We start from the raw sequence: 26,335 nt of genomic DNA on the forward strand, positions 1-26,335 counted from the left end.
TTTATTTATTGAAAGGCAAAGAGCCAAAGAGAGAGTCACATGGAGGGACTGAGACAGACACAGAGAGATTGCCAGTCTGCTGGATCACTCCCTAAATGTCAGCAACAGCAGGGGCTGGACCAGGATAAGTCAGGAGCCCAAACTCAGTCTGGGTCTCCTTCATGGGTATCAGGATCCGAAGTATTTAGGCCATCACCTGCTGCCTCCTAGGATGCATATTAGCTGGAAATTGGAATTGGAATCAGAGAGAAGACTCAGCCCCAGGCACTCTGATGGGGGATGAGGGTATCCCAATGGCATCTTGAACAACCTGTAACTCCTAAACTCTTAATGGCATCCCTGAGGTTTAACTGAATTAACTCTTCTTGTAGGATACCTTTAGCTTCATCTAAGATGACCAGCTACTGTTGTTATAAACTTTTATTAAGTCAACAGGAAAAAAAATCTGGGCAATAACTTCTTGCAGTAGTTGGAGTTCAAATACTCTGAAATATAACTTCTCAGAGCCCATGTTTTACTTGACATATTTTGTGTGCCATAAATTCCGCATGACCTTTCAAAGGAAGGAAGTAAACATTTTAGGTTAAACATTTTTTGAGCTTCGATTCTTGCCATATACTAGGCTTGGTTTTAAATACATAAAAATGGAGGCAGGTGTGGTGGCACAGCAGGTTAAAGCCCAGGCCTGCAGTGACAGCATCCCATATGGGCACCGGTTCCACTTCTAATCCACTTCTGATCCAGCTCCCCGCTAATGCACCTGGGAAAACAGATGGCCCAAGTGCATGGGCCCCTCCACCCATGTGGAAAAACTGGAAGAATCTCCTGGTCCCTGGTTTCAGATCAGCTCAGCTCCAGCCATTGTAGACATTTGGGGAGTGAACCAGCAGATGGAAGACCTCTCTCTCTGTCTCTACCTCTCTCTGTAACCATGCCTTTCAAATAAAATAAATAAATACAAATGAATCATTACAACATTGCTATAAGAATACTTCCACTGCCCCAGGCTCTGTTTTCCATGGATTATTCCATTCATTTCTGTTGAAGGGCTATTGTATAAGGCAGACATTATTACTGTTCTTATTGACATTATTTACAGATGTAAAAGACCAAGGTTTAGAAAGATTCTATAAACTAAATCACTATTAGTGGTAGATATGGGATAAATAAATTTTGGGCTCTAAGAAGTGTCCTCTTAAATACTTTAATTTTGAATATTTTTGTGAGTGGCCATGTGAGGACTCAAATACTAGTGATCTGTCTGATGCAGAAGCAGAGTAACTTTTGGGTGGACCATCAAGGACCAGTGCAAAGGATCGGGTACCCACCTTCTGCATTTCATTTCTTGATGGGATATTGGACAAGTAGAGGGCCTCTGCTCCCTCACCTGTGGAAACTGGAGTAGTGATCTCTACCCCAAAAGATTGATTAGTACGTGTAAAATTGCCGAGGCATTTGTAAATTACAGGTAACATTGTCATTCTTCACAAATCCTTGTGTTACAGATGAATTTTTTATATTTTCTGTCTGGCTCTTCCTCCCCACTCTCTGTCTCTCATTTACCCTCTCCCCCCTCCATCCTGATTTCCTAGAAAGGAGTTGACATTGGTAGTAGGTGGTTTTCTTCTGTTCAATTAAAAATGGATATTGAAATGATAAAATGTAAAGATTTAGGGAAATCAGCACCTAAAAATAACAGAGAATGTGATGTCACCTCTTCATATCTAAGTGCCGGGATGTTCTTATACTTTTGATTTTCTTTCCATTCAGTCCAAGCCCTGTCACAATGGAGGCATCTGCTACCCGCTGTGGGATGACTTCTCTTGCTCCTGTCCGGCACACACAACTGGCAAGGCCTGCGAGCAGGTGCACTGGTGCCTACTCAGCCCGTGTGCTCCTGCAGCCCAGTGCCAGGTGGTGCCTCAGGGATTTGAGTGTAAGTAGAGTGTACACCTACCACTCTCCCAGTGAAATGGGGCATTCGGCTGTTCCCAGAGGAAACTCAGAAAGAGCATGCAGACAAGGCCTGCTCATGAGACTGGCGGTTGTCACTCACACGTGAGCAGTGACAGAGGCCCAGTATGAGCAGAGGAATAAACAGCACTGGCCTGTTGTCTCCTCCTGCCTCTGGGTGTCTGGATGGGAAGGAGATGTCATAGCTATGCACAACCCAGACCCGTGATCACGTAACACTGATTTCCAAGGAAAGCATGGATGAGCCACTGTCCTCATCATCTGGAGCTCCCCTCCCTGTGAAATGGCCATCTCAGCAGGTTTCCCTGAGGTCTTCCTGTGACCTTGTGTGTGAAGAGTGCGGCACAGCCGGCCCTCGGTTGGGGGTTGCTGAGTGTGTCCCTCGTTGTGAACGGTTCTCCTGCCCATCTTCACTCCCACAGGACACAACTTCCCAAATCCAACCTCGTTCCAAATCCCACGGGAATCCTGTAGTTGGCGCGCAGAGCCCCTGCCCTAACCACACTGCTTGCATGGTCTGTCCTCTCTCCTGCTTCCCAGCGTCCTCTGTCCCGTCTATTGGCAGCTCCTTAGGTCAGCACTGAATTCTGAACTCTTCCTTTACTCAAAGACTTTGCCCCTAATTTTTTCTCCAGCACCACCAATTTTTCCATCCACATGTAAACATGCTACTAAGTTTCCTCACCAAAAAAAAAAAAAAAAAAAAAAGAAAAGAAAAAAAGAAAAAAGAAAAGAAAAAGAAAAGAAAAAAAATTTGTTTGCCTTGATTTCCCTCACCTCCATCCCCAGAGCTGCCATCCCACACAGTGAGGAAAATAGAACCCTCTGCGGAGCTGTCCTCAAAATGCCTCCTGTGTCCGACCCCATTCTCACCGGGACGGGTGAGGCTGCAGCACAACACCCACACCCCTGTGCCTTCACCCAGAGCTTCAGGGTGGTCTTCTTCATCTACTCAGGTTTCTACCCACATGCCCTCGCCTCTGGCTTCATTTTTCTCAACATCTCTTGCCATTCCTTGGTATTTTGTTCCAGTCGTATGTGTGTATGTTTGTCATCAATTTTCTCACTAGAATGTGAGTTTCTCAAGGCAAAGAGAGTTTCTATGTGGTTTCTCACATTGCATTTAACCCTTGGAATACTATACCAAGTGAGTAAGGTGTGAGTAAATATTTGTTAAGGGAATAAGTTCATTATTACTTGTCTTTGAATGTACTGAATATTTTCACTTAACTGCTCTAGATATGAAGTACAAAATCTGCAAAAGTGCGTAAATTGCATTAGGAAACACTGCACTAAAATAATGGAATGGGCCGTGCCACGGCTCACTAGGCTAATCCTCCGCCTTGCAGAGCTGGCACACTAGGTTCTAGTCCCAGTTGGGGCGCCAGATTCTATCCCAGTTGCTCCTCTTCCAGGCCAGCTCTCTGCTGTGGCCCGGGAGTGCAGTGGAGGATGGCCCAAGTACTTGGGCCCTGCACCTCATGGGAGACCAGGATAAGTACCTGGCTTCTGCCATCGGATCAGCGTGGTGCGCTGGCCACAGCGCTCCGGCCGCGGCAGCCATTGGAGGGTGAATCAACGCCAAAGGAAGACCTTTCACTCTGTCTCTCTCTCTCACTGTCCACTCTGCCTATCAAAAAAAAAAATATATATATATATATATAATGGAATGGAATTGGAGGATAGAATGACTTGATATCAGTAGTAACATCTTATTTACTCTGGGTCCCAAATTGACTGAGGAAAGAGAAAAATATATTTACTCTTATACTTCTATATTTTAAAAAAACATTAAAGAGTCCTATATTGAGTACATTGCACTGTTTATATACTTGGGGAAATTTTCTTTTTTTTAAAGATTTTATTTATTTATATGACAGAGTTACAGACAGTGAGTGGGAGAGACAGAGAGAAAGGTCTTCCTTCCATTGGTTCACTCGCCAAATGGCTGCAATGGCCGGAGCTGTGCTGATCCGAAGCCAGGAGCCAGGTGCTTCTTCCTGGTATTCCACGTAGGTGCAGGGCCCAAGTACTTGGGCCATCTTCTACTACCTTCCCAGGCCACAGCAGAGAGCTGGATTGGAAGTGGTGCAGCAGGGACTCGAACCGGCGCCCATATAGGAGGATGCTGGCACTGCAGGCGGAGGATCAAGTTACCGGGCCACTGCACCAGCACCTTGGGGAAATTTTCTAGAAGACTTTGTGGACATTTATATCTCATATTTAAGAAATGTGAGCTATGCGTACATACAATACATGATTACTTGGCATAAGGAATGTAATCTAGTTTCTAATATGGCACAGGAATTTAATCACGATCTTCCCAACATTATGTCTCTGAACTACTTACTTAAAATAATTTAGTAATTATTAATTTTATTGTTAATCTTTTGATAGAAATACCAAAGTTGTTAGTTCCAGGTGCATTCCACAGAGAGGTTCAAACCATTTTGTACATTTTCACAGGGAAAAAAGAGTAGGGTTTCTTTCCTTTTTTAAAAATAATTTATTTATTTATTTATTTATTTGAGAGACAGAGTAACAAACATAGAGAGGGAGAGACAGAAAGAGAGGTCTTCCACCCACTGGTTCACTACCCAAATGGCTGCAATGGTGATCTGAAACCAAGAGCTTCTTCCTGGTCTCCCACATGGGTACAGGGGCCCAAGCACTTAGGCCATCTTCCAGTGCTTTCCCAGGCCACACCAGTGGGCTGGATTGGAAAAGGAGCAGCCAGGACTTGAACCAGGGCCCATATGGGATGCTGGCACCACAAGCAGGGGCTTAACCTACTATGTCACAGCGCCAGCCCCAAGAGTAGGATTTCTAAACACAGAGCAGCCCTAGAACAACAGCCCTGCTGTACACCTCTCTTCAGTCTACACAGAAAGTACTGTGGGCTCTGGACACACACAGGTCAGAAAGAAGCAGAGTGAATGTCTACTGCTATCACAGTGCTGCTGCAGAAAAAGCCTGGCCCTGGCATCCAGAAGAGTCCTAGTAGCATTCTTTTGAAAGCCTGACTTACTTATCTTAGTGAAGAGAAAAAAAAATGAATTGGAGATCCACAGTAAGAATTGTAAATCAGTTTCTTAATTGACAGATGTGAACCCCAGAATCTACTCTTGCCGTTTTGCATAACTTTAATTTTATGTGGTCTTACAACACTGTTGTATTTCCTTTTCAAATGAAGTATATTGAGATCAGAGTTGACCCAGCCGCACACTCTCAAAGGTCAGGCTCGTCCTTCATCCTGCGTCCCCCGTGAGGACCTCAGTCATTCCTCTCCGTGTCCTACCATGGTTTAAAGCATGACTTACACACTGACACCTCACTCGAGAGACCAGTGTGTTTATTACATCAAAGCTCCCTGAAGAAAAGACAGAGTATAAATGTGGTTGTGTGTGTGTGGTTTGTACTCGGATCTCCAGAAGGGAGCTCAGGTTCTCAGCAGTGGTAGTAAAACGGGTCTCTGCAGCAATTTAGCCAATATTTTTCCTTCCGGTGTTGGACAGCCAAGGGCAGTTGTCATTTTAGTATTGACTTAAAAGCATAAAATGGGCCGGCGCCGCGGCTCACTAGGCTAATCCTCTGCCTTGCGGCGCCGGCACACCAGGTTCTAGTCCCGGTCGGGACACCGGATTCTGTCCCAGTTGCTCCTCTTCCAGGCCAGCTCTCTGTTGTGGCCAGGGAGTGCAGTGGAGGATGGCCCAAGTGCTTGGGCCCTGCACCCCATGGGAGACCAGGAGAAGCACCTGGCTCCTGCCATCAGATCAGCGCAGTGCGCCGGCCGCAGTGCTCCGGCCGCGGCTGCCATTGGAGGGTGAACCAACGGCAAAGGAAGACCTTTCTCTCTGTCTCTCTCTCTCTCACTGTCCACTCTGCCTGTCAAAAAAAATTTAAAAAAAAGCATATAATGAGACACTTGCTGTTATTTCATTCTCTAAACTCCAATTTCTCCTTAATTTTCCATTGCAAATCAAGTGAAATTTTAATCCCATCAACCAATACACTTGAATAAAAACACTTGGATGATATGTTTTTCTCTTGCTGTGGTTTCTAATCGTTATCTCACTTTCCAAAATAAAAGATGGAGAAGTTACTTTTGTAGACTATTCATTTCATAATTTTCCTGAGCACTTACTGTATGCCATACAATATTCCAGGCATAGTGCTTTGATGCAAACCTAAACAGAGAAGATCCTTGAGTCTCACCAAGTTTGTGTTCTAGTGCTGAAAGACAGTTAAGGGGCCTGCCAACAAATAAATAATTCTCACATAATTTCATATGATAATATGAGCCATGAAGGAAATAAAAGAGAGGATGGGCTGGAGAGCGGATGCAGGGAAGAAGGTGTTTTAACCTGGGGAGGCAGAGGAGAACTTCTCAGAGGATGTAGCACGTGGACAGGTATCAACATCAAGGTCGGGTCAGGTACGGAAAGATCTGGGGGCAGAATAATGCAGGCCTAAGTCACAGCAAGTGTAAAAGGCCTGGGTTGGGAGCAAGTCTGGTGTCTTCAAGGCATGGCAAGCAACTTCTCTGGCAGTGGCATGTAAAGGAAGAAGATGTGTAGAAACTGAAGTTGGGCAGTTAGCCAGGAATCAGAGCAATGGACTCTTGTGGGTGGTGTTTGGAATCAAGATTTATTTCTTTACATGATGAAGACTAATGGAGGTCTCTTGGGCTTAGGAGAGGTTGTGCTATGGATCTGCAGAGTCATAGACATAAGGACACCAAGAAATAATTAGCCAACATGATAGCTGATGGTGGTTGGGTGCAGTAGCCCACAAATAAGGAATTACAGTTTTATAAGGTCAATTGCTATTGAAAAATGGAACAAAATGAGAACAAAATTGACCACTGGATTGAACAACACCCAGGTTATTGTGACCTTGAGATGGGTTTCAGTGAAGTGATTGGGACAAAAGCCTGAGTGGCCTGTGTTAAAGAGAAAATTGGAGATAAGAAAATGGAGACTATAAGAAAATAAAACGATGATGGAAAGTTTTGCTGGTAATGAGAACAGAGAAATAAGAAAGCAGCCAGGCGGGAGGGCAGTGATTTTGGGACTTGTGTATATTTTCACTTTTTAGGATGGGGACAATTAAGCACATTGTTGTACCGATGAGACAAACCAAAGGGGAAGGGGGGTCGTGCAGGACAGAAAAGGGATGAACATAGGGACAATGGCTTAAAGAGGTGAAAATGAACAGGAACCAGTGCTGAGCTGAAAGGGTTGACCTTGGATGAAAGTAAGGACAGTACATCCATCAGATCAGGATGGAAGTGGAGTGGATCCAGACACTGCAGGGACAGATTTGGTGAGAGCTGAGACCATTCTTATTTTTCCTGTTTACTCGAGATGGTGTTGTGCATGGTCGCGCACTGAGGCAAGATTAGTTGTCTTAAGAGATAGTTCTGAGTTAATGATCTTGTGGAGTGTGAAAAACCCTTTTTGCAGAGAAATGCAGTAAGATTGCCCCAAAATGCTGGGCTCACATGTAATATGTGTGCATAAAATGAAAGCGATTAATGTGTTTGTGTATTTTTACCCCAACTCCCTGAAACTACCTGGATATGGGAACAGAGCCGGTAGCTTGGTGCATAATTGGAGTTTGCCAGAAGAATGATCAGTCATTTGGAATGCTGATTTTAAATGCCGACAGGACAGCTTAATCAGAAGTCAGACTCCACTGTTGCCATGCTGTGTCACCATAGCTGGATTTGTAATTTTTTTTTCTGCTCAATCTCTTTATGTGTAAAGTAGATAATCAGTGGTTTTTTGTGGGAGGAAATTCAAACTAAAAATTGTTGTGCATTAGTATTTCAATGGGAAAAGTATATGGTCGGGATTTTAGTATCAGATCATCTAGGTTTGACACTTTGGCTATATTATTTATTACATGACCATGAGCAAATTACTTAACACCATAAGTCTCAATTCCTTCTTCATAAAATGAGGATAACAATAATAATAATAACACCTATAATCAAAAGTGTTGGGTTAGAAATAATATAAAAGCAGCTAGCAAGGTCCTAGCTTACATCAAACAATCAATGCCTGGTGTTATTAACACAACATCATTATTATTAGTGGAAGTAATTAAGCAAACATTCTCAATATAACAAATTTGTTCATTAACATTTCTTTCTTTCTAGGTATTGCAAATGCTGTTTTTAGTGAACAAAGTGGTGAAATACTATTCAAAAGCAACGGGAACATTTCCAGAGAACTCACCAATATCACATTTGGTTTTAGGACAAGAGATGCAAATGTACAAATATTGCATGCAGAAAAAGAGCCTGAATTTCTTAATGTTAGTATCCAAGATTCTAGATTATTCTTTCAGTTACAGAGTGGCAACAGTATTGATCTGCTGAGTCTGACAAGTGTGCAGCCTGTGAACGATGGCACATGGCACCAAGTGACCCTTTCTATGGCAAACCCACTGGCCCAGGCCTCCAGGTGGCACATGGAAGTGGACAACCAAGCACCTTTTGCAACCAGTTCAATTGCCACTGGAAACCTCAACTTTTTGAAGGATGATACAGACATCCGTGTGGGTGGCCCAGCTATTGACAGCATGAAGGGCATGCAAGGGTGCCTAAGTACAATTGAAATTGGAGGCATTTATCTCTCTTACTTTGAAAATGGCCAAGGTTTCCCTCCTAAACCTCAGAAGGAGCAGTTTCTCAAAATCTCCAGAAATCCAGTGGCTACAGGCTGTTTGCAGTTAAATGCCTGCAACCCCAACCCCTGTTTGCATGGAGGAAACTGTGAAGACGTCTATTACTCTTATCACTGCTACTGTCCCTTGGGATGGTCAGGGACACACTGTGAACTCAACGTTGACGAATGTTTTTCCAGCCCCTGTATCCATGGCAACTGCTCTGACCAGCTGGCAGCCTACCACTGCAGGTGTGAGCCTGGATATACCGGTGTGAACTGTGAAGTGCATATAGACAACTGCCAGGGCCATCAGTGTGCAAATGGAGCCACCTGCATTAGTGAGACTGATGGCTATTCTTGCCAGTGTTCAGAAAATTTTACAGGAAAATTTTGCAGGTGAGTATAAAGTCCCTTTGAACTTCGGTCTTTGAAGCTATGCCCTCCATTTTCCTCATCACATAGGAAAGTTCTTCCCTCTAGGTAAACAAAAGTACTGTGCTGAAGAGGGCTAACACTGGTCTTGCAAAGATAGAACCTCTCTTACTGGGATGTACTAGGGTTTGATGTTTTCTTAGTCATGTTTGTTAGAATATATCTTAGGAGCAAGAGCGCCCAAGTTTTACAGCCTTAAGGCCTCGGGAAACAAATATGTTGACAATAAATCCAAAGGCTGGATTTTAGTATTGTTAGGGAAGATATGAGTTCCACTGCTAAAATAGCCCTCTGGGTTATTTCAGGCAGGTAAATATTGTCAGATCCTGAAAAGACCACATTAAAGTACAGTGTTCAAAAGGTGAAATTAGACTCTTAGACAAATATAAGATGAACATGTTTGGATGATTTTATCATTAATTAATGAGGGGCATAGTAAGATATAAGGATATAATTGTTCAAAAGACAATCTAAAGGATATGTGTGTATGTGTGTATGTATGTGTGTGTGGACATGTGTATGTGTATGCATGTGTGTTTGTGTGTAAAGACAAGAATAGGAAATGCAGAACTATTTGATTTACTATCAAGTAAAACAAATCAGTGTTTAAAATCTTTTCCAGAATGTGACAATGGAATTGTACACAAAATTCATTTACATTAGTATCATTTCCTACAACTTACAAAGTTGTACAGATGTTACTTCCTCTGAGGTAAAGGACTCCTTTGCCAACATAACTGGCCTGTTTAAAACTAAGAGAAATTCAGGATGAAAATCAGTATTCCACAGTGACTTTGGATAAGTAAAATAAGCGTGTATGCCCTAGTAACTAGTTCACCAGAATGTTTTTCTGCCTACTTCATCAAAGTCAAGTTCTCAAAGAGTGAACTTCTCAAAAGTACCTACTAATGAGATTCAGAAATTATTTATTGAAGCTAAGATGTATATAAAGCTTCATATTTGCATTGCTAATTGACCTCTTTCAAAGCTGGTTGACATTTTCGGCTCTTTTGAAAGTCCTTATGATATCTCTTTAAAATAGAATTGATTAGTTCTGGTGAGAAGAGACTCACCATCATATAGTCTCCTTTCTCCGTTTTAGCTACAGCACACACAGCAGGACAAAATTCAATTCCCTTCACATTTCCTGAAGACTTATGATGCATATCTTACCGTGCACATGTGCAGTGTGGGTCAAAGGTCATTCTTAAAATCCTGTAAACACCAGTCTTTTCAAGCCACTGGATTTTGCCTGCAAGAAGTTCTGCTTAGCTTCTAATGATGTGTTCTGCACTGTGTTAAGGATTCTTTACCATGTACCATTGTGTGGCTATCCAAGAGAGCCATACTCTGAATTCACACGCAGCTCCTATTGAGGGCTCTGCACAACCTCCCGGAGAGCATTTGGCTTGCATTCTGCGGCGCTATGAATCATTAGATAGGAAGCAGCAAGTCTTGGCAGGGTAACTGCAGTTCAGCTCTGAAAGCCAACAGAGAAATCACATGAGTGCTTGGGTACCAGAGTGTTGTCCTTGCTTTCCCGGCCTTTATAGAGATGCAATTTTCCTATGGCCTTTGTTGATTTATTGGCAAAGCGGCAGCAAATCTAGCGATAGCATGTTCCTTCCCAGCACTAAATTTATTGCCATCCCATGGCATAGATCTTATCTCACGAATAAAAACTGCGTAGAAGTGCAAGATGGATAGCCATGCTTGTTACACACTCTGCAGCAGGAGCCTTCTGCGGGAGAAAGTGAGTCCTGTATAATGCAGTGCAATTACGCATTTGTCGCTCCTCCAGCCTGGGAACTTAATTAGCTTGGCATCGACTACATATATGAACTTTGCAAAACGTTTCCTTGAATGAAACGAACAAGACGAACAGCTGTGGCTGTCCTTTATCTCTCTAGACACAGCAGATTACCCTCGGTGGTCTGTGGGAATGAGAAGACAAACCACACTTGCTACAACGGAGGCAACTGCACAGAGCTGCAGGCAGAGTTCAAATGTACTTGCCGGCCCGGTTTTACTGGAGAATGGTGAGTCACACTAGATCTTGATGGAGGAGAATTCTGGGTAAAGAACAGAAAGTTCGTTTTCTCCTGTGCTTTTTCATCTCAGTTCCCATAGGAAAATCTAGGCTGACATGTGGGTCCAGGCAGAGTCAAACAATAAAAAAGAAGAAAAATGACAGTGTAGGTCAAAGTAGAGAACACTTTATCAGCCAAGACTTCTAATAGGGAAACATGGTTTTTAAACAGTATAGTGTAATTGCTATTTTTCTTTCTTGCAAGTACTTCAAGATTCACAGTCCCCACCCAACCCCCATTAACTCTTAACACATGATACAAACACAACTGCTCTTGAAGTAAAATAAATTCACTGAAAGGATCGCCTGCTAGAATTACCCACAAGCCCAAGTCTATCCTCCTTACCCATAGGATGCTCCCTTCCACAGAGAAACCTTTCAGCTCTTCTTTACCCACTGCAGGAGCTGTCAAGGGATACAACCTAAGACCTGCAACAAATGCAGGTGAATCTGGATATGCCTTTGACTAGTAGCAGGTGAGGACAAGGGAGAAAGTGCCTGCTCCACATCTGTGTTCCCCAAACAGTTACAAACCAGGGCTCCACTGGGTAATGATATTGCATACATAGATAATAGCAAACCATCTATTTAGCACTGTGTCATGCACCTTTCAAATATCACCTAATTCTTATTGCTCTGCAAGGCTTTATTATTTTTTATTATTTCTTATTTTAAGATTTTATTATTTCTATTTTGCATATGAACCGAGGCTGAGAGGGTACGTGACAGATTAGATGCCAGTCAAAATGTACGCTTTGGTAGGATTAAAGCCTCTGCTTATCTATAGGATATGCAGACACAACTACATGAATAAATTTTGCTCACTACAATTAAAAGAAAATGGAAAAAGTGCTTCTCCATTTCGTATGTCATCCTGGGTAAGATGTGTTGGTCTCTAATCAAATGTCCTACATTGAACAAATTAAATAAGTTAGTCAAACACATTTGTCAGAGATTTTGATGGACATTTTTTCCTATAAAAATAGGTGGTAAAATGATGAGTATATTGCAGTTCATTGTAATTACAGTTTGAATCGACTTGAGTTTCCCTTTTTCAGCTGGCTCTTTTGGCATCACAGATGAGCTCTTTTGCCGATTTTATGAAACAGCAGGGAATCTGGGTATCACTGCCTTTTCCCCTTATAGCAGTCAGTGACCAACCTTTCCTTCACAGCCTGCCATCCTTGGTTGGCTTCCAGTGGCCCCTGCAGTCCACGTGTATTTGCATGGAAGGGAGAGAGCCCTCAGTTACATTCTACTTTCCGTCACATCGATTTCTCCCATGCAATTTATTAGCTCAGAGCCTACACAGTTGGCCTCCATTTCCATATAACTTCAAAATATTGCAGATATTTTCTTGCTCTAAATTTTGAACAGTTCCTTAACTTGCTTTACATGCTGGTTGTTTCCTGGCTTAACGTCACTTTTTCTGCTTAACAGCGCTATATACAGCACTCATGCGAAGTCTTGGATTATTTTTCTTTGCTTAGACATAGTCACTATTTGTAACAAATGTTTCTCTTTCTTCTGATATTTATTAATTTAAAAATTTAGTATTTAAAATCAAATTATTGATTTGGAACATAGAAAGTAACGGAAGTTCAGAGTTTTCTTTCCTCTCCCAGGAGAATTTTCCTTGGCATAAACTTCTCTGGTGCAAAATAGTTTCTAGAACAGTGAACCTGTGTTCCGTAGATTCTGCATTTTCAGAGTTCTTAATGATGCACTATTAATTCCCTGGATGCTCATGGACTTATTTTGACTCTCTGTAAACTGACCCCTAGTGAAAGTTCCAAAGACACTTATCATGCATGTGTATATGTTGCTCACTGTTTAGTTCAAAAGAGAAATAGGTGAGAAAGTGAGAAGGTATAGCCAGATGAAGACTAGCACACATTGTGCAATCGCCCAAGGCCCAGGGAAGTGAAACATCCACAGAATCCAAGAATATTGAGAAACTATCCTGTAATAAACTGCCTTCTCTCCTGCCCGGTTAATCCTCCACCTGAGTGTTGTCCTGGCGGGTTCTGAGTGATGGATGGTGTGAGCACTGCAGCCCACCCAGGACACTGAGTGCTTGGCAAGCTCCCTCAAGTTGTCAAGTTTTGCTCAGATCTAATCAGGGAAGTCTCCTTCCAGCCCAGAAGCATAAGCCAAAAAAGGAAAATAGAATGTCTCAGCTATGCTTGGTATTCAACAGGATAAGGAGTTGTTTTTCTTGGAAGATGTTTTCTTTTTCCTTTATACCTTCAGTGGATCCCTCCTTCTCACTACCTCATCCCCTTTCAATTGGAGCCTTGTGATTAGTCTCCATTCCAGACCTGCAAGCTTCACTTTTTAGAAGGTGAGAGAAAGAGTAGGGGGAAAAAAATCAAGATTATTTATATCAAGCTTCAACATTATAAGTTAATCTATGAGATTCTGCAAGCTAAGATTTTTGTATGAATTTCCTAGAATAAAAGAGATACCTCACTTATTGCTGTATCTCTAGGTCTTAACAGAGTGGCACATGGTGAGTAGTAAGTGGTCCATAACTACGAGGGCACTTCAGAAACTTCATGGAAAATGAAATTAAAAAATAAGTTCATTTTGGTGCAAAAATTTCTGAAATCTATGCAGTTTGTTAATAGTATGGATTTCTCCATAAATTTTTTGAAAATCATTCATATGGATGGATTTCAAAATATTTTACACCAAAAGAAATGTGTCTTCTTATTCCTTTTTCAATAATTTTTTAAAGTACTGTCATATCTACCGACTGAGTGGTTGATGAATTAGTCAGCAAATTTACAGAAAAACAAGTTGTTGGTAGAAAACTGGGTGAAAAATGATCATGTTCCAAGGAAAAGGAAAACTTCAGTTTATCTTAGAATTGCTGTTTCTTGTTTTGAAAAAAAAATGTGGAGTTTGAGAGTGATTTCATCAAAATATTCAGCATTGATGCTTAGTCACTGGAAAACAGATTTATTAGAAAGTGACATCTAATTGCCTACTTTGCTTCAGTTAAGAAAATAGGCTTTCAAGGAAAAGCAATTCAAAATCTCCTGCAAACAGACCATTTCTGTGTGTTTATTTTTGGTGGATTTCTCCACTTCACCCACGGCCTCACTCAGATGCAGGAGACTCAGTGCTCTGCACACTTCAAGTTGGCAAAATACAGCCTTCACGTCAAGAATTTGGTGCACTGGTTGCTGGCGATTCCCACATTTCATATTGGAGTGCTGGGTTCCAGTCTCAGTGCTGCTCCTGAGTTCCACTTCCTGCTGATGCCCATCCCGGGAGGCAGCAGTGAGGGCTAAGTACTGCGTCTCTGCCACCCATGTGGGAGACCTGGCTTGGGTTCTGGCTCCTGGCGCTGCAGTGAACATTTGAGGAGTGAACCAACAGACAGGAGATTTCTCTCTCTGTCTCCTCTCTCTCTCTCTCTCTCTCTGTGTGTGTGTGTCTGTCTGCCTTTCAAATAAGTAAAACAAGCTTATTTAAAAGGCATCTTTGCTCTCATGGTTCCTGTATGCACCTAATAAATTCAACATTTACAAGGTGGCAAACCAGCAACACACTTGAGGGAGGAACTGGGTTGTGCATGGCCCAGCTTTCTCCTGGTTTATAAATATTTGCACCTGTTTCTCATTCTAATTCATTCTATGTGTGCACAAATTATTTCTATTAAAACCAAAATTTGGGAAGGGAATCTTAAGGAACAACTCCCACATTATCAAGTGCCTATAAATTGTGTGGGAACTGGTAGATAAGACTGTGCTGTTCTTGGTACATGAGAAAAGGTTTTTTCTCTCCCCACTTCCAGTGCATTCACTCAACAGGGCTTCTGCTGTTTCTGCTTGCTTGCCAGGTGTGAAAAGGACATCGACGAGTGTGCCTCTGACCCGTGCTTCCACGGAGGCCTGTGCCGAGACTTACACGGCAGGTTCCAGTGCATCTGTGACGTGGCCTTCGCTGGGGAACGCTGCGAGCTGGACGTAAGCGGCCTCTCCTTTTATGTGTCTCTCCTCCTCTGGCAGAACCTCTTTCAGCTCCTTTCGTACCTCATCCTGCGCATGAACGATGAGCCCGTGGTTGAGTGGGGTGAGCAGGAAGATTATTAGCATACTTTGAACTTTCCTAAATGTAAAAGCCATTGGACTGCTTTAACTCATTTTGAATCTCTTTTTAAAAGACAAATAACAAGCCATCTTAAAAAATGAAAATAAGTTCAAAGCCTGTTTTAAACATACCACAAGTACTTTGTGTGTATATAGAATATTTTCCTATCCTAACTTTAAATATGAAAAATTATCATTCTTCACATAGAAATGTCTTATTATTGAGGGCATTTACTGAAAATCTATTATCTTTCCAAACACTTCCACATTTGAACAGCTACTGCAGTGAAAATTAATGAATTACTCCTCTCCCACCACACCCGTGTATGTGGGTACGTTCGTTTTCTAAATTGCTGTCATTCATTACGATCCCATTTTCATTTATGCACTTCATTCTCGTCTGCATTAATGATGTGAGAATCTGGAAATTACTACAGATTGCTTTTATATCTAGCTGTTTGTTTACAAGGCTATTCAAATTACTCATTGCCAATTCTCTGATATGTGATCATTATATAAAGAGAAAGCAAGGACTTCCATCACTAAACATGTAGGAAAAGAGTGATCTACTGTCAGCGCTCAGACTGTGCTTCACAAAGCCTTCTGTCATCAAACAAAGCAGCATGTAACCCTTTCTCTTTTTCTTTTTCCTGAAATAGTTTTACATTTCCTAACAACTAGACAAATTTTTTGTTAATTCCTTATAAATTTACAGGTTTTTAGCTTTTCTATCAAGTGGGCTAACTGGAATTGCTTTTTAACATATTAATGAAAAGTAAGGACTGAAGTTTATGCATATGCTGAAAAGCATATATTCTGAAACTGAAAGTTTATTGAAAGTGTATTTTTCTATAATTTTCCAGTAAATTTATCCTCTTCAGGTCATTAAAAAGTCATAAAAACACAATGCCTGTCATAATCAAACATTTTTTCAAACATATACCTCAATTAATGGATGTACATAATATATCCACAAGACATGCAGAAATTAATATATCTTGCTTTAGTAGAGATTGTAATGTAAAAACTGGAAAAATTATATTTTCTAATGTTTTTATTAATTTCAGAAGCATAATATCGTTTATATTAAACATTTTTGTGTGGTTGGTGTAGTTGTATGCCTTCAGAGGAGGCACCATTTGTGTTCAGGTAAAGGGAAAATACATTGATCCTATGAATTCAGAATGCAACTAAAATAATTGGCTGCTGAATGTCGTTTTGCAAGTGTGTCTATGTCTTTAGGAGCTGCCCTGGTTTGAAAATGTGAACATCATATTCGATACTCATTTAGCCCTAATTTCTTTAAGAAAGCCTTTATTTCTGTGGAAATGACCAAGGTAAACCTAAATCTACTATTCAAACAGAAGAACAAAATAACACTACTGAAGCAAAGAAAATGCATTCCATTTTGCTGTGCAATGGCAATAGATTTTATACAGCAAATGCATATGCTACAAAGTGCTGGCAGGTATTCCAAACTGGGAGCAGCTAATTTTGAAGTCTTTCCTCCATACTCGTCCATCTGCCTCACATCCAAGGCTACAGGTGCCATGCTGCTGCTTCTAATGGTCTCCTCCAAAGCGAGACTCGGGACAAAAGATTTGGGCTAACCCTTCCCAGCAATATTTGCTTTCAGAAGTACTTGCAATAAGGATGAAATAGATGATAGCCAAAGACTATAGGGATCATTTTCTCATTCATACCCTTTTAGGTGTAGAGTAATCATGTCCTTACAGTCCATTCCAAACATAAACTGCTCTCCACCAAATACGTTGTAAAAATATTCACTCATATCGTCTTCTTTTGTATAGTCCTCATGATTCTGTTGTCACTGCAGTTGTTAGTTGCTTTTCTATTTTCCAATTATCTTATCATGAGATATCTGACTTAATAGAAAATACTCTCTTTTATCTTTATTCTCTGTATTTTCAGCTGCATTGTATGCGACTATGGCTTCTATACATTTGTACAGAGAAATAAAATCTTTGTTTCTGCATTTTCTATTTGTCATCCTCTGATGATACCTATCTTCATTTGCTTTGATAGTGACTTGCATGGTAAGATATCCACAAGCCAGGCGTGTGTGTGTGTGTGTGTGTGTGTGTGCTGTGATCCCTTTCCACAGATGTAAACACCTGTGGCATCAAGTAAACACCTGTGGCATCAAGGTCAAGGGCCCAAGTACTTTTCCTCCTTGCAAGTAATCCTATAGTTAGAATTGCTGACAACCCTAATTGCTCTCAGTATTGGCTTATGTCATCCCTGCCAAAGCTAGCCATAGTTCACCTCGCCCTAAGGAAGAGCAACCTCTCATCCAAGTGACAGAAATTCACACAAACTCCTCTGGACCTAGCTCCTGAAGCAGGGCCTGTGTTTACTTGAATAAAAACTGGCTTCATTTTGCTCATTTTTCATGTTAACATCTGCACTAAACAGGGAAATGTTTAGCTCTGGGGCATGGCTCTTCATCCCTTGAGTGTGTGTACAAGAGGGGTGGTTCCTATCACCTCCCTTTTTGGAGAATGGGGAAGTAAAGAGAACTGACAAGTTTAGAGGAATTCAGTGCTTTCATAGTGTGGACAGGCAACTGAATTCAGTGAACACTACTGAGAACTTACACTGGGCCAGGGACTGTGCTGAAACCTTTATAAGTACATACTCTTCGAATTATGGTTTTTTTTTTTTTTTTTTTTTAAGAATACCAGGTCTCAAAATATCTCATCTCCTAAGCTCTTTGATAAATTTTGTTGAAAGACCCTTTGTCCAGTTCTGTGTTTTAAAATAGAAGTTACTCAGCTTTAATTTTTGCAAAATTAAAAGTGATACTTTTTCTGGAAATGGTGCTATTGGAGTTTAGAGATTTAGGTTGGATACCAGGAGGAAAAAGAACTCCGTTTCTCAATGGCCAGTATTATGGACTCATACAGACTCTATTTCATGTCTGCATTTTTTACTTATTCAGCAAATGCTTAATGAATGCCCACTAGTGTCGTGGCCCATGCTAGGATCTGGGAGTACAACGACAAAGTTGACATGATGTTCGCTCCCCACTAGCTGGCCGGCTCATAGAAGACGTGGCTAAACAGAAAAGGACAGATTGTGGATGGGCGTTAGGGTGGATCTTAGCACCAACGTGCCTAGAGCTTAAAGGTGGATATAGAAGGTCTAGGAGGTTTCGTAAAGCATCGGCTGAGATTCCGGGGTAAACGGAAGCCAGGCCGTGGAAGGAGGAGCCAGGGCAGTGGAGGTGATTCAGGTGGGAGGGGTGCAGAGGAGGGGCAGTGTGCCCGGGGCAGGAAAGGCCTGAGATTCTGGTGCGACTGAGGCCGTGCAAGCTCACAGAGGGAGCCCTGGTCAGCCATGCACAGACTTCGGTTTTCATCCTAAGAGCCACGGAGCACCTTTGAAGGGCTTCAGACAGCAAAGGGGTATGATCCCATGTGCACTTCTGAAAGACCACCTGGGCTTCTCCTGAGAGGATGGATTCAAAGAAAGGCAAAACTGGGCTGAGAAAGGTGCACTTAGGAGGCGGTTGCAATAAGACAGACACGAGGAAAGAAAGTCTTCACCACCTTAATTTGTCAAAAATGAGGTGGACAAGGGACTCGATGAACAAAGTTTGAGGCTGTAAGAACTTGTGATTATTTGCAAGAGAGTATACTAGGTCTGAGGGCATGATATGTTAAATTTGGTGAATATTATTTTTAAAATTGTTGATTGGATAAGTGAATGAATGTAAGTCTCTATGTGAGACCCAAATTATTAATTCCTCAGTCTGGAATTCATGAAATGATATCTGGGCTGGTATGTAAATCTGGGATTCATATTACAGCTTTGTCAAGTTTCGTATTCCATTCTCCATATGTGACACATTTGTATTATTGGTCTACTTCTGTGTTAACAATATTGCCTCAAACACAGCAACTTATTATCTCCCAATTTCTGTGGAACAGGCACCGAGGCTCGGCTTTGCTGCCTCCTCCACTGAAAACGTCATCAGGTTGCAAGCTGTTGTCAGCCAGGAGTGTGGTCACAGCTGAGGCTCAACAGGGCAAGGATCCACCTCCAGGTGTACAGAGGATGATGGTGGAGTCTGGTTCCCTGTGGCTGTGCACTGACCATTTCAGTTGCTTTGCAACCGTGCACCAGAGGCAGCTCTCGACTCCAAGAGCCAGCTCCAGTTCCTTGCCACGTGGGGTTCCCCAACCTGACTACTTCCTGCTTCCAAAACAGAAATGGACAGAAAGATTCCAGCAAGATGAACATTCCATCCTTATGCAGCACGGTTGTGTAAGCAGGCACGTGCAATCACGTATCTCACGTTACCTGTAGCAGGTCTGTTGGTTGGAGGTCACAGTTCCCAGCCACACTCCAGGGCAGAGGGTCACACAGGATTAAACAGCAGGCAGGGAGGCCACGTCTGTCTGTCACAGCATTTCTCCTTCTCTCCCACTCACTCCCTGTAACTGCGTTCTGTCCTCAGATCCGGCCCCTAAGCACCAACAGTCCATCTGGTGGATTTTTAAATTTGCATTACTTTTAAAATTCCTAGTCATTTTTAACCGCCTTACACATCGACTTTTCTGTTTGCATCTTGTTTGTTTTTTTCATTCTAATGGTTTTTCCTTATTTTACTTTTTGTACTTGGGAAACTATGAATAGTCTTCTCAGACTGCTCTGATACCTCAAGCTCCTGGAGGTCTCATCCTCCTATTTTTATTTCTGCTGAGTTCTGACAGCTTTTCCCTGGGTGGTTTGCAATTTTTGTGAGTGGACACAACTTTAAGAGAATTTTTTTCCTGTGGGAGTCTTTGTGTTCTGAGCTGCAGAAATGTCCCTGACTATAGTCTTGGCTGTAGTCTTTTGCTGGACAGTCAGGAGTTTCATTAGCCAGTGCTGGGTTTTGGGGATTCCCATAGCTTGTAGAGATTGAAATTCGTCTCCCAGTCGATTTTCTGGAAGCCTTTCATAAATACGACCCAAACTGGGTCTCCAGCCTCATCTCTTACCTGTGTTCTCACAAACTCCACTCCTGCCACACAGCACTTCTCTCCTCCCTCACAGCTTTCTCACATCTTGTCACAGCCCTTCATTTATGTTTGGATCCTCCCTCCTTGCAGGCCCTTCTCTTCCCTGCCTGGCAAACTCTGTCTTTCCTAAAATCCTGAAGCTGATTGGATACCTCAGGGATCCTGCCCCTGACAGGTGCAGGAAAATCTTACTGTTTCGTTCCTGATCTTCCCTTCCGGTTTGACCTCTCCTGGTGCACGCTGTTTGGTAAGTTAATCAGCCATGTCTGCAAGCAAAACCCACATTCAACAATAAACCTCTCAAGAGCAGCGACCATTTAGCACATCTGTACAACAGCTTTACAGATGTTTGTAAAGGAATCATCTCCTACAGTAGCACGTGGAGTTCATAAGTAATTACAACATTTTCTGAATTGAATATTTAGATTTTAATAAGGATAATTTCAGGATGAGGCTTGCCAGGATATACTAACTGAGAAAACACTTAGTAACTAAGTGAGAAAATGTAGGATTTTTGGTTATACAAAGAAGAATCTATTCCTAGTGGCATAGCAAGATCAGAAGAGCAGTGATTACATCAGCCTGCATTTTGGTCCCTTTAGCTATATCAGTGCAGTTATAATAGTTGCTTTAAAATCTGCATGCTAATTCCAACCCCTGGGTCATCTTGTGATTGGTCTCCACTGACTCTTGCATGTGGTCTCATTTTCCTGTTTCTTTGTCTAGTGATTTTAGACTACATCCTGGGTGTTGTAGAATGTATGTTGCCAAGACTATGAACTATTTTCTGTTCCCCCAAAACTATTATTCTGTTTTGGCAAGGAATCAATTAACTGAATCAAACTCACAACTCTGTAGCAGTCCCCGCGGTGTATCACAGCTGGATTCCTGTTCCATTGCTTAGAGTCCACCCCACACATGGGGTTGGCCATGGATTTCAGCAGACTTCGTTTTCAGAGTTTGAGACCCCACCCCGTAGCTCTCTTTCCAGATTGTCACCTCGCTTTTCAGCTGCTGTTGTGGACCCCACCTCTTCCCATGTTCTCCAGGACTAAGACTGCAACTTTCTCTCCTAGTTTTAACCAATGTGGTGTTGACTGAGGGCTGCACTCAAAAAAAGGGATCACCCAGTGCCCTCCGCTTTTGTGGTATAAATTCCCCTACAGTTTAATGAATACTTTTGCCTTTTTTTTTTCTTTTTTGACAGGCAGAGTGGACAGTGAGAGAGAGAGGCAGAAAGAAAGGTCTTCCTTTGCCGTTGGTTCACCCTCCAATGGCTGCCGTGGCCAGCGCGCTGAGGCCAGCGCACCGCGCTGATCCGAAGCCAGGAGCCAGGTGCTTCTCCTGGTCTCCCATGGGGTGCAGGGCCCAGGCACTTGGGCCATCCTCCACTGCACTCCCTGGCCACAGCAGAGAGCTGGCCTGGAAGAGGGGCAACCGGGACAGAATCCGGCGCCCCGACCGGGACTAGAACCCGGTGTGTTGGTGCCGCAAGGCAGAGGATTAGCCTAAGTGAGCCACGGCGCCGGTCTACTTTTGCTTTTTCACCCATGCTCTCAGATTGTTATTTTGCTGTTGTTTCTGGATTTTGTACTTGTTCTCTATTCAAGGGTTGGTCTAATAGGAACTACTTTGTTGTTTCCAAAAGTGGAAACTGTAATTTTACGTAGGGTATCTTAGAATGCATGAACATAAGAATTTTGTCCAGAACAAGGGATGTAATTTTCCTTCTGATTTCAACATGGACCAGGTCACTTTAAAAGAGCAAGATTTACTTCTGGACACTAGATTCAAAGGAGAACAATTGGTGCCAGGATCTACAGCAAGGTGTTATAGGAACAGTGTAAGGCTAAAGGGATGCTTCTCCTGGAAAGAGAGGACTTAAGGAAATCATTAAGCTTCCTCCACATACTTCCATGACCATCCTGAGAATACACAAGCAATTTTGTGCGATATCAACTTAGAGAACAGAAATAAGACAAAGGGGTTGAATCTGTCAGATTTCAAGTCAGTAAGAGAAAGCAAATTAACATCAGAGCTATTCCATAATGTAATGAGTTGATCTGCACCTAAGTGAACTCCCATCCCTGGGAGCACTTCTATAGAATCCGAGTGACAATATGTCAGAAATACTGTGGTAAATACTTGTTTACTGATTGAAAGAGACACATGCACCTTACTATTTTTAAGCATCTATGCTTAGCTAATTTAGCAGAACTGGTATGAAGTTTCTCAAGTTTATGGCGTGCATTAATCATGGTAGCAGAATTATGGAATGGACTAAGAATGATATTTGCATTTCTTTCAGTTGAAAAGTATAGTGTAGAAGGATATGTAGTTGGCCTTTTGGAGAAAGGGAGGATTGGGAAGGATAAATCCGAGTTTCTCAGATCATGAATACCTTGGACCTTGTTTTATTGGAGAAAGTTTTGAGGATGAGAAATCTCCCTCAGAATGTATTTGTAGATACACTGATTTATTATGCTGCTTCATCTGAAGTTGAAAATCTAACACTACCAGCTCTGCCCCATTTACCACCTGAAAGGCACCTTTATCGTTCAGGGCAAGGTTGGGCTGAATCTGGACACGTTTCCTGTGCTTCACAGGTGTACACAAGCTCTTCCGAGCAAATCTCCAGGTCTGCGTGGCCTCCCTATCAATTATGTCCAGACACGACCTCCGAAAGAATAAAGGCACACAGCCAGAAAAAATGCAGAAGCTGGGACAGTTCATTTGCATAGTGTTTTTCCTTTTAAATCATATGGTAAAACAATCATGCTAGAAAAATCCCTGTATAAATTGGAGATCTCCCTTATTGGAAGACTGAGTAAATGCTCTTTCTTTTTTTTTTTTTGACAGGCAGAGTGGACAGTGAGAGAGAGAGACAGAGAGAAAGTTCTTCCTTTGCCGTTGGTTCACCCTCCAATGGCCGCCGCGGCCGGCGCGCTGCGGCCGGCGCACCGCGCTGATCCGATGGCAGGAGCCAGGAGCCAGGTGCTTTTCCTGGTCTCCCATGGGGTGCAGGGCCCAAGCACCTGGGCCATCCTCCACTGCACTCCCTGGCCACAGCAGAGAGCTGGCCTGGAAGAGGGGCGACCGGGACAGAATCCGGCGCCCCAACCGGGGCTAGAACCCGGTGTGCCGGCGCCGCTAGGCGGAGGATTAGCCTAGTGAGCCGCGGCGCCGGCCTTTTTTTTTTTTAATGCTCTTTCAACTACTACACTGAAATACTTGATACCAAAATATTAGACTGAATCACATGAACCTACATATATTTGACATTTTTACTTATTTACGAAAATGACAATTTCACATGATTCGATCTATTACATAATAAATGCCTGATAGATACAGGAAGCTGCTCCTAAATTTTGAGTTATTAATGCAGACCAGAGAAAGAACATGTTTAAAGGATTTCAAGAATCATATAAACCAACTTATTTATATAAAAGATGATGCAAAAAATCAAGGTCTTGGAGATCAAATGACTTACTTAAGCTATCTGATGATTCAGGTCTCCCAGTGCACAGTTCAGTTCTTCCCACTGGGCTAACCTTACACAGTGGACTCCCTATCACACTGGCCTGTGAGTGTGAACGAGATTCTCAGAATACTTAAGAGCTCTTCACAGTTCCGACATACATGACCCTGTGTAAAGAATAAAAATATGTAAAGCCAACACCGTCACAATATTCATCAGAATGTGATCTCAGTCAATGACATGAAAGGTAACTTAAAGCAGATACCACCTCTGAAGCATCATGAAAAATGTGAATTATAATTATACAGTCCTAAGATCTTAGAGGGCATAGGGGATAAGACTGAGTCTGGTTTGATTTTGTAATTGAAAACTGAGATGAGTGAAGCTTTCATTTCAAATGATATTAATATATATTCACAGTAACCTTCTGAGATGAATATCATAATGCCCATTTTATAGATAAGGAAAATGAAATTTAGAAGGGTTAGGTGTCTTGGTCACAGTCTCACAGAAAATAGGTATCAGAACAAGGTTCAGACATGGCAGTGTCTAATTCCAAGCCACATGTCTGTTAGTATGCAACACTCACTTTAGCCGCAAGTGGTACAAATCAGTTTCTGAATAAGTTACTCACATCAGCTTGTGACTTAATAAGAGACATGCTTTGCTATAAACTTTCTCATGTGGAGTTCAGAAAAATAAATATTATGAGACTAACCAAATTATAGAATTTTCCTATTTCTACCACCAAAATAATTACCATGAAAAGGTAGGAAAAAATAGATGCTACAGTTGAAAAAGGGAATAAATGGCATGCAAGTCGCACATATGCTATGCTGTTTTAATGTAAAAGGGCATCCCCTATCTGAAATCTAGTGCTTTTTTTCTCTCATAATAACTCTGAGAGGCATTTAATAAAATAAAGATCACTACCTCTATTTATTATTATATTTAAAGCTTTAAAGGTTGGCTAAATTGCTTATGGCCAAATACTCAGAAAGTATTAGATCTTGGCTTTAATCAGGTTTTCCAATTTCAAACCTAATGCTTAAGAAAGGGTTGGGATCTATCAGGTCCTAGAAAAGGGATCATGGAATAAACTAGCAGGGTTCCTCAGCAATTGGGGTCCCCAAAACATGGCCAACAAAATTGAGTCATCATCAAGCATGGCTTGGAAAACCAAATAGGAGTTCTTTTACAATTCAGCCCTAAAACTTTGCTCCTATAGGCTAGTTGCCTCATTTCTGAAAGGAAACAACACAGATGGAGATGAAATGGGGAGAAATAAAATTTAAAAGAAAAAAAAAAAAACAGAGGGAGAGGATTTGAGGTTGGGCAGACTCATGTCCGCCAGTCTAAATTGAAGGAGCATGAGGATGGTGGATTGAGGGAACCCACTGAGTAAGCCCCATAATTCCAGGATGCGGGCATTCACTGAGTGAGACCTAGAAATCCCAGCAAGTGATAGGAAATTCACCTTCACACAGTAAAAGAATAAGCTGATAAAACTCATTAACCCACAAGTTAAAGCAGAAGATAAAAATTAACTCTGCGAGGACTTGGAGTCATTTGTGAATGACAGAGAAATAAATGGTTTCTGAGAGGGTTAGAGTTATGCCTAATCATGAAAGCTGATGTCAAGGACAAGGCTGACTGGCCCACATCCTCAGGCTTTTGTTGCAAACCAAGCACTGGCCAATGGCACAGTAGTCTTCCTCTATATGGCAATCGCTTTGTGCTCTGAATTTGGCCTGCAGGAAAGAGGCACCCAGAATGACATTCTCTTCAAATTATAATTTAAAAAAGCACTGTCACTTATCACTGAGTTTCTACTAATTAGCATTCAGGAGGGAATAAATATAGCACTAGACATTTCTCCAAAAAAAGACGTACACATGGCCAACAGATACATGAAAAGATGCTCAACATCACTAATCATCAGGGAAATGCAAATCAAAACCACAATGAGATATGACTTCACACATGTTAGGATGGCTAGTATCAAAAGATGAAATAAAATAAAAGATAGCAAATGCTGGTGAGAATATGGATAAATTGTAGTCTTTGTTTTCTATTGGTGGGAATATAAAATGGTGCAGCCATTATGGAAAATAGAATGAAGTTTTCCCAAAAATTTAAGGATATAACTATGATATGATTCAACAATACCAGACAGGGGTATTGAAATCAAGAGATCAAAGACATAGCTGCATTGTCATGTTTGTTTAGCATTATTCATAATAGTCAAGATACAGAAATAACCTAAATGCCTATTGAAGAATGAATGGAAAATAAGTCATATTGTAGACATGTAATGAAATATTATTACTACAACCTTTAAAAAATGAAAGCTTGATGTGCTACAATATGGATGAACTTGGAGGACATTATTACACTAAGTGAAATTAGCCAATCACAGAAGGACAAATCTTGCATGATTCCTCTTACATGAGGAGTTTAATAAAATTCATAGAAGCAGAGAGCAGAGTGGTGGTTGCCAGAATTGGGAGAAAGAAAGAGAGAGTTGCTGTTGAATTAGCATAGATTTTTGGTCA

General features: G+C 41.8%; 1 protein-coding gene across 1 annotated transcript in view; it reads left to right on the plus strand.

The window, feature by feature from the left end:
• CRB1 (crumbs cell polarity complex component 1) overlaps nt 1-26,335 on the plus strand; it is a 214,567-nt gene that overhangs the window by 165,951 nt on the left and 22,281 nt on the right. Inside the window, exons 8-11 of the mRNA XM_089311962.1 lie at nt 1,771-1,936; nt 8,138-9,044; nt 10,991-11,119; nt 15,020-15,146. Of these exons, the coding sequence (XP_089168088.1) occupies nt 1,771-1,936; nt 8,138-9,044; nt 10,991-11,119; nt 15,020-15,146 (1,329 nt within the window). The remainder of the gene's footprint in view (nt 1-1,770; nt 1,937-8,137; nt 9,045-10,990; nt 11,120-15,019; nt 15,147-26,335) is intronic.

The sequence above is a fragment of the Oryctolagus cuniculus genome, chromosome 13, assembly GCF_051225735.1.
Source record: "Oryctolagus cuniculus isolate XC-2025 breed Fujian yellow rabbit chromosome 13, ASM5122573v1, whole genome shotgun sequence".
NCBI classification, from domain to species: domain Eukaryota; kingdom Metazoa; phylum Chordata; class Mammalia; order Lagomorpha; family Leporidae; genus Oryctolagus; species Oryctolagus cuniculus.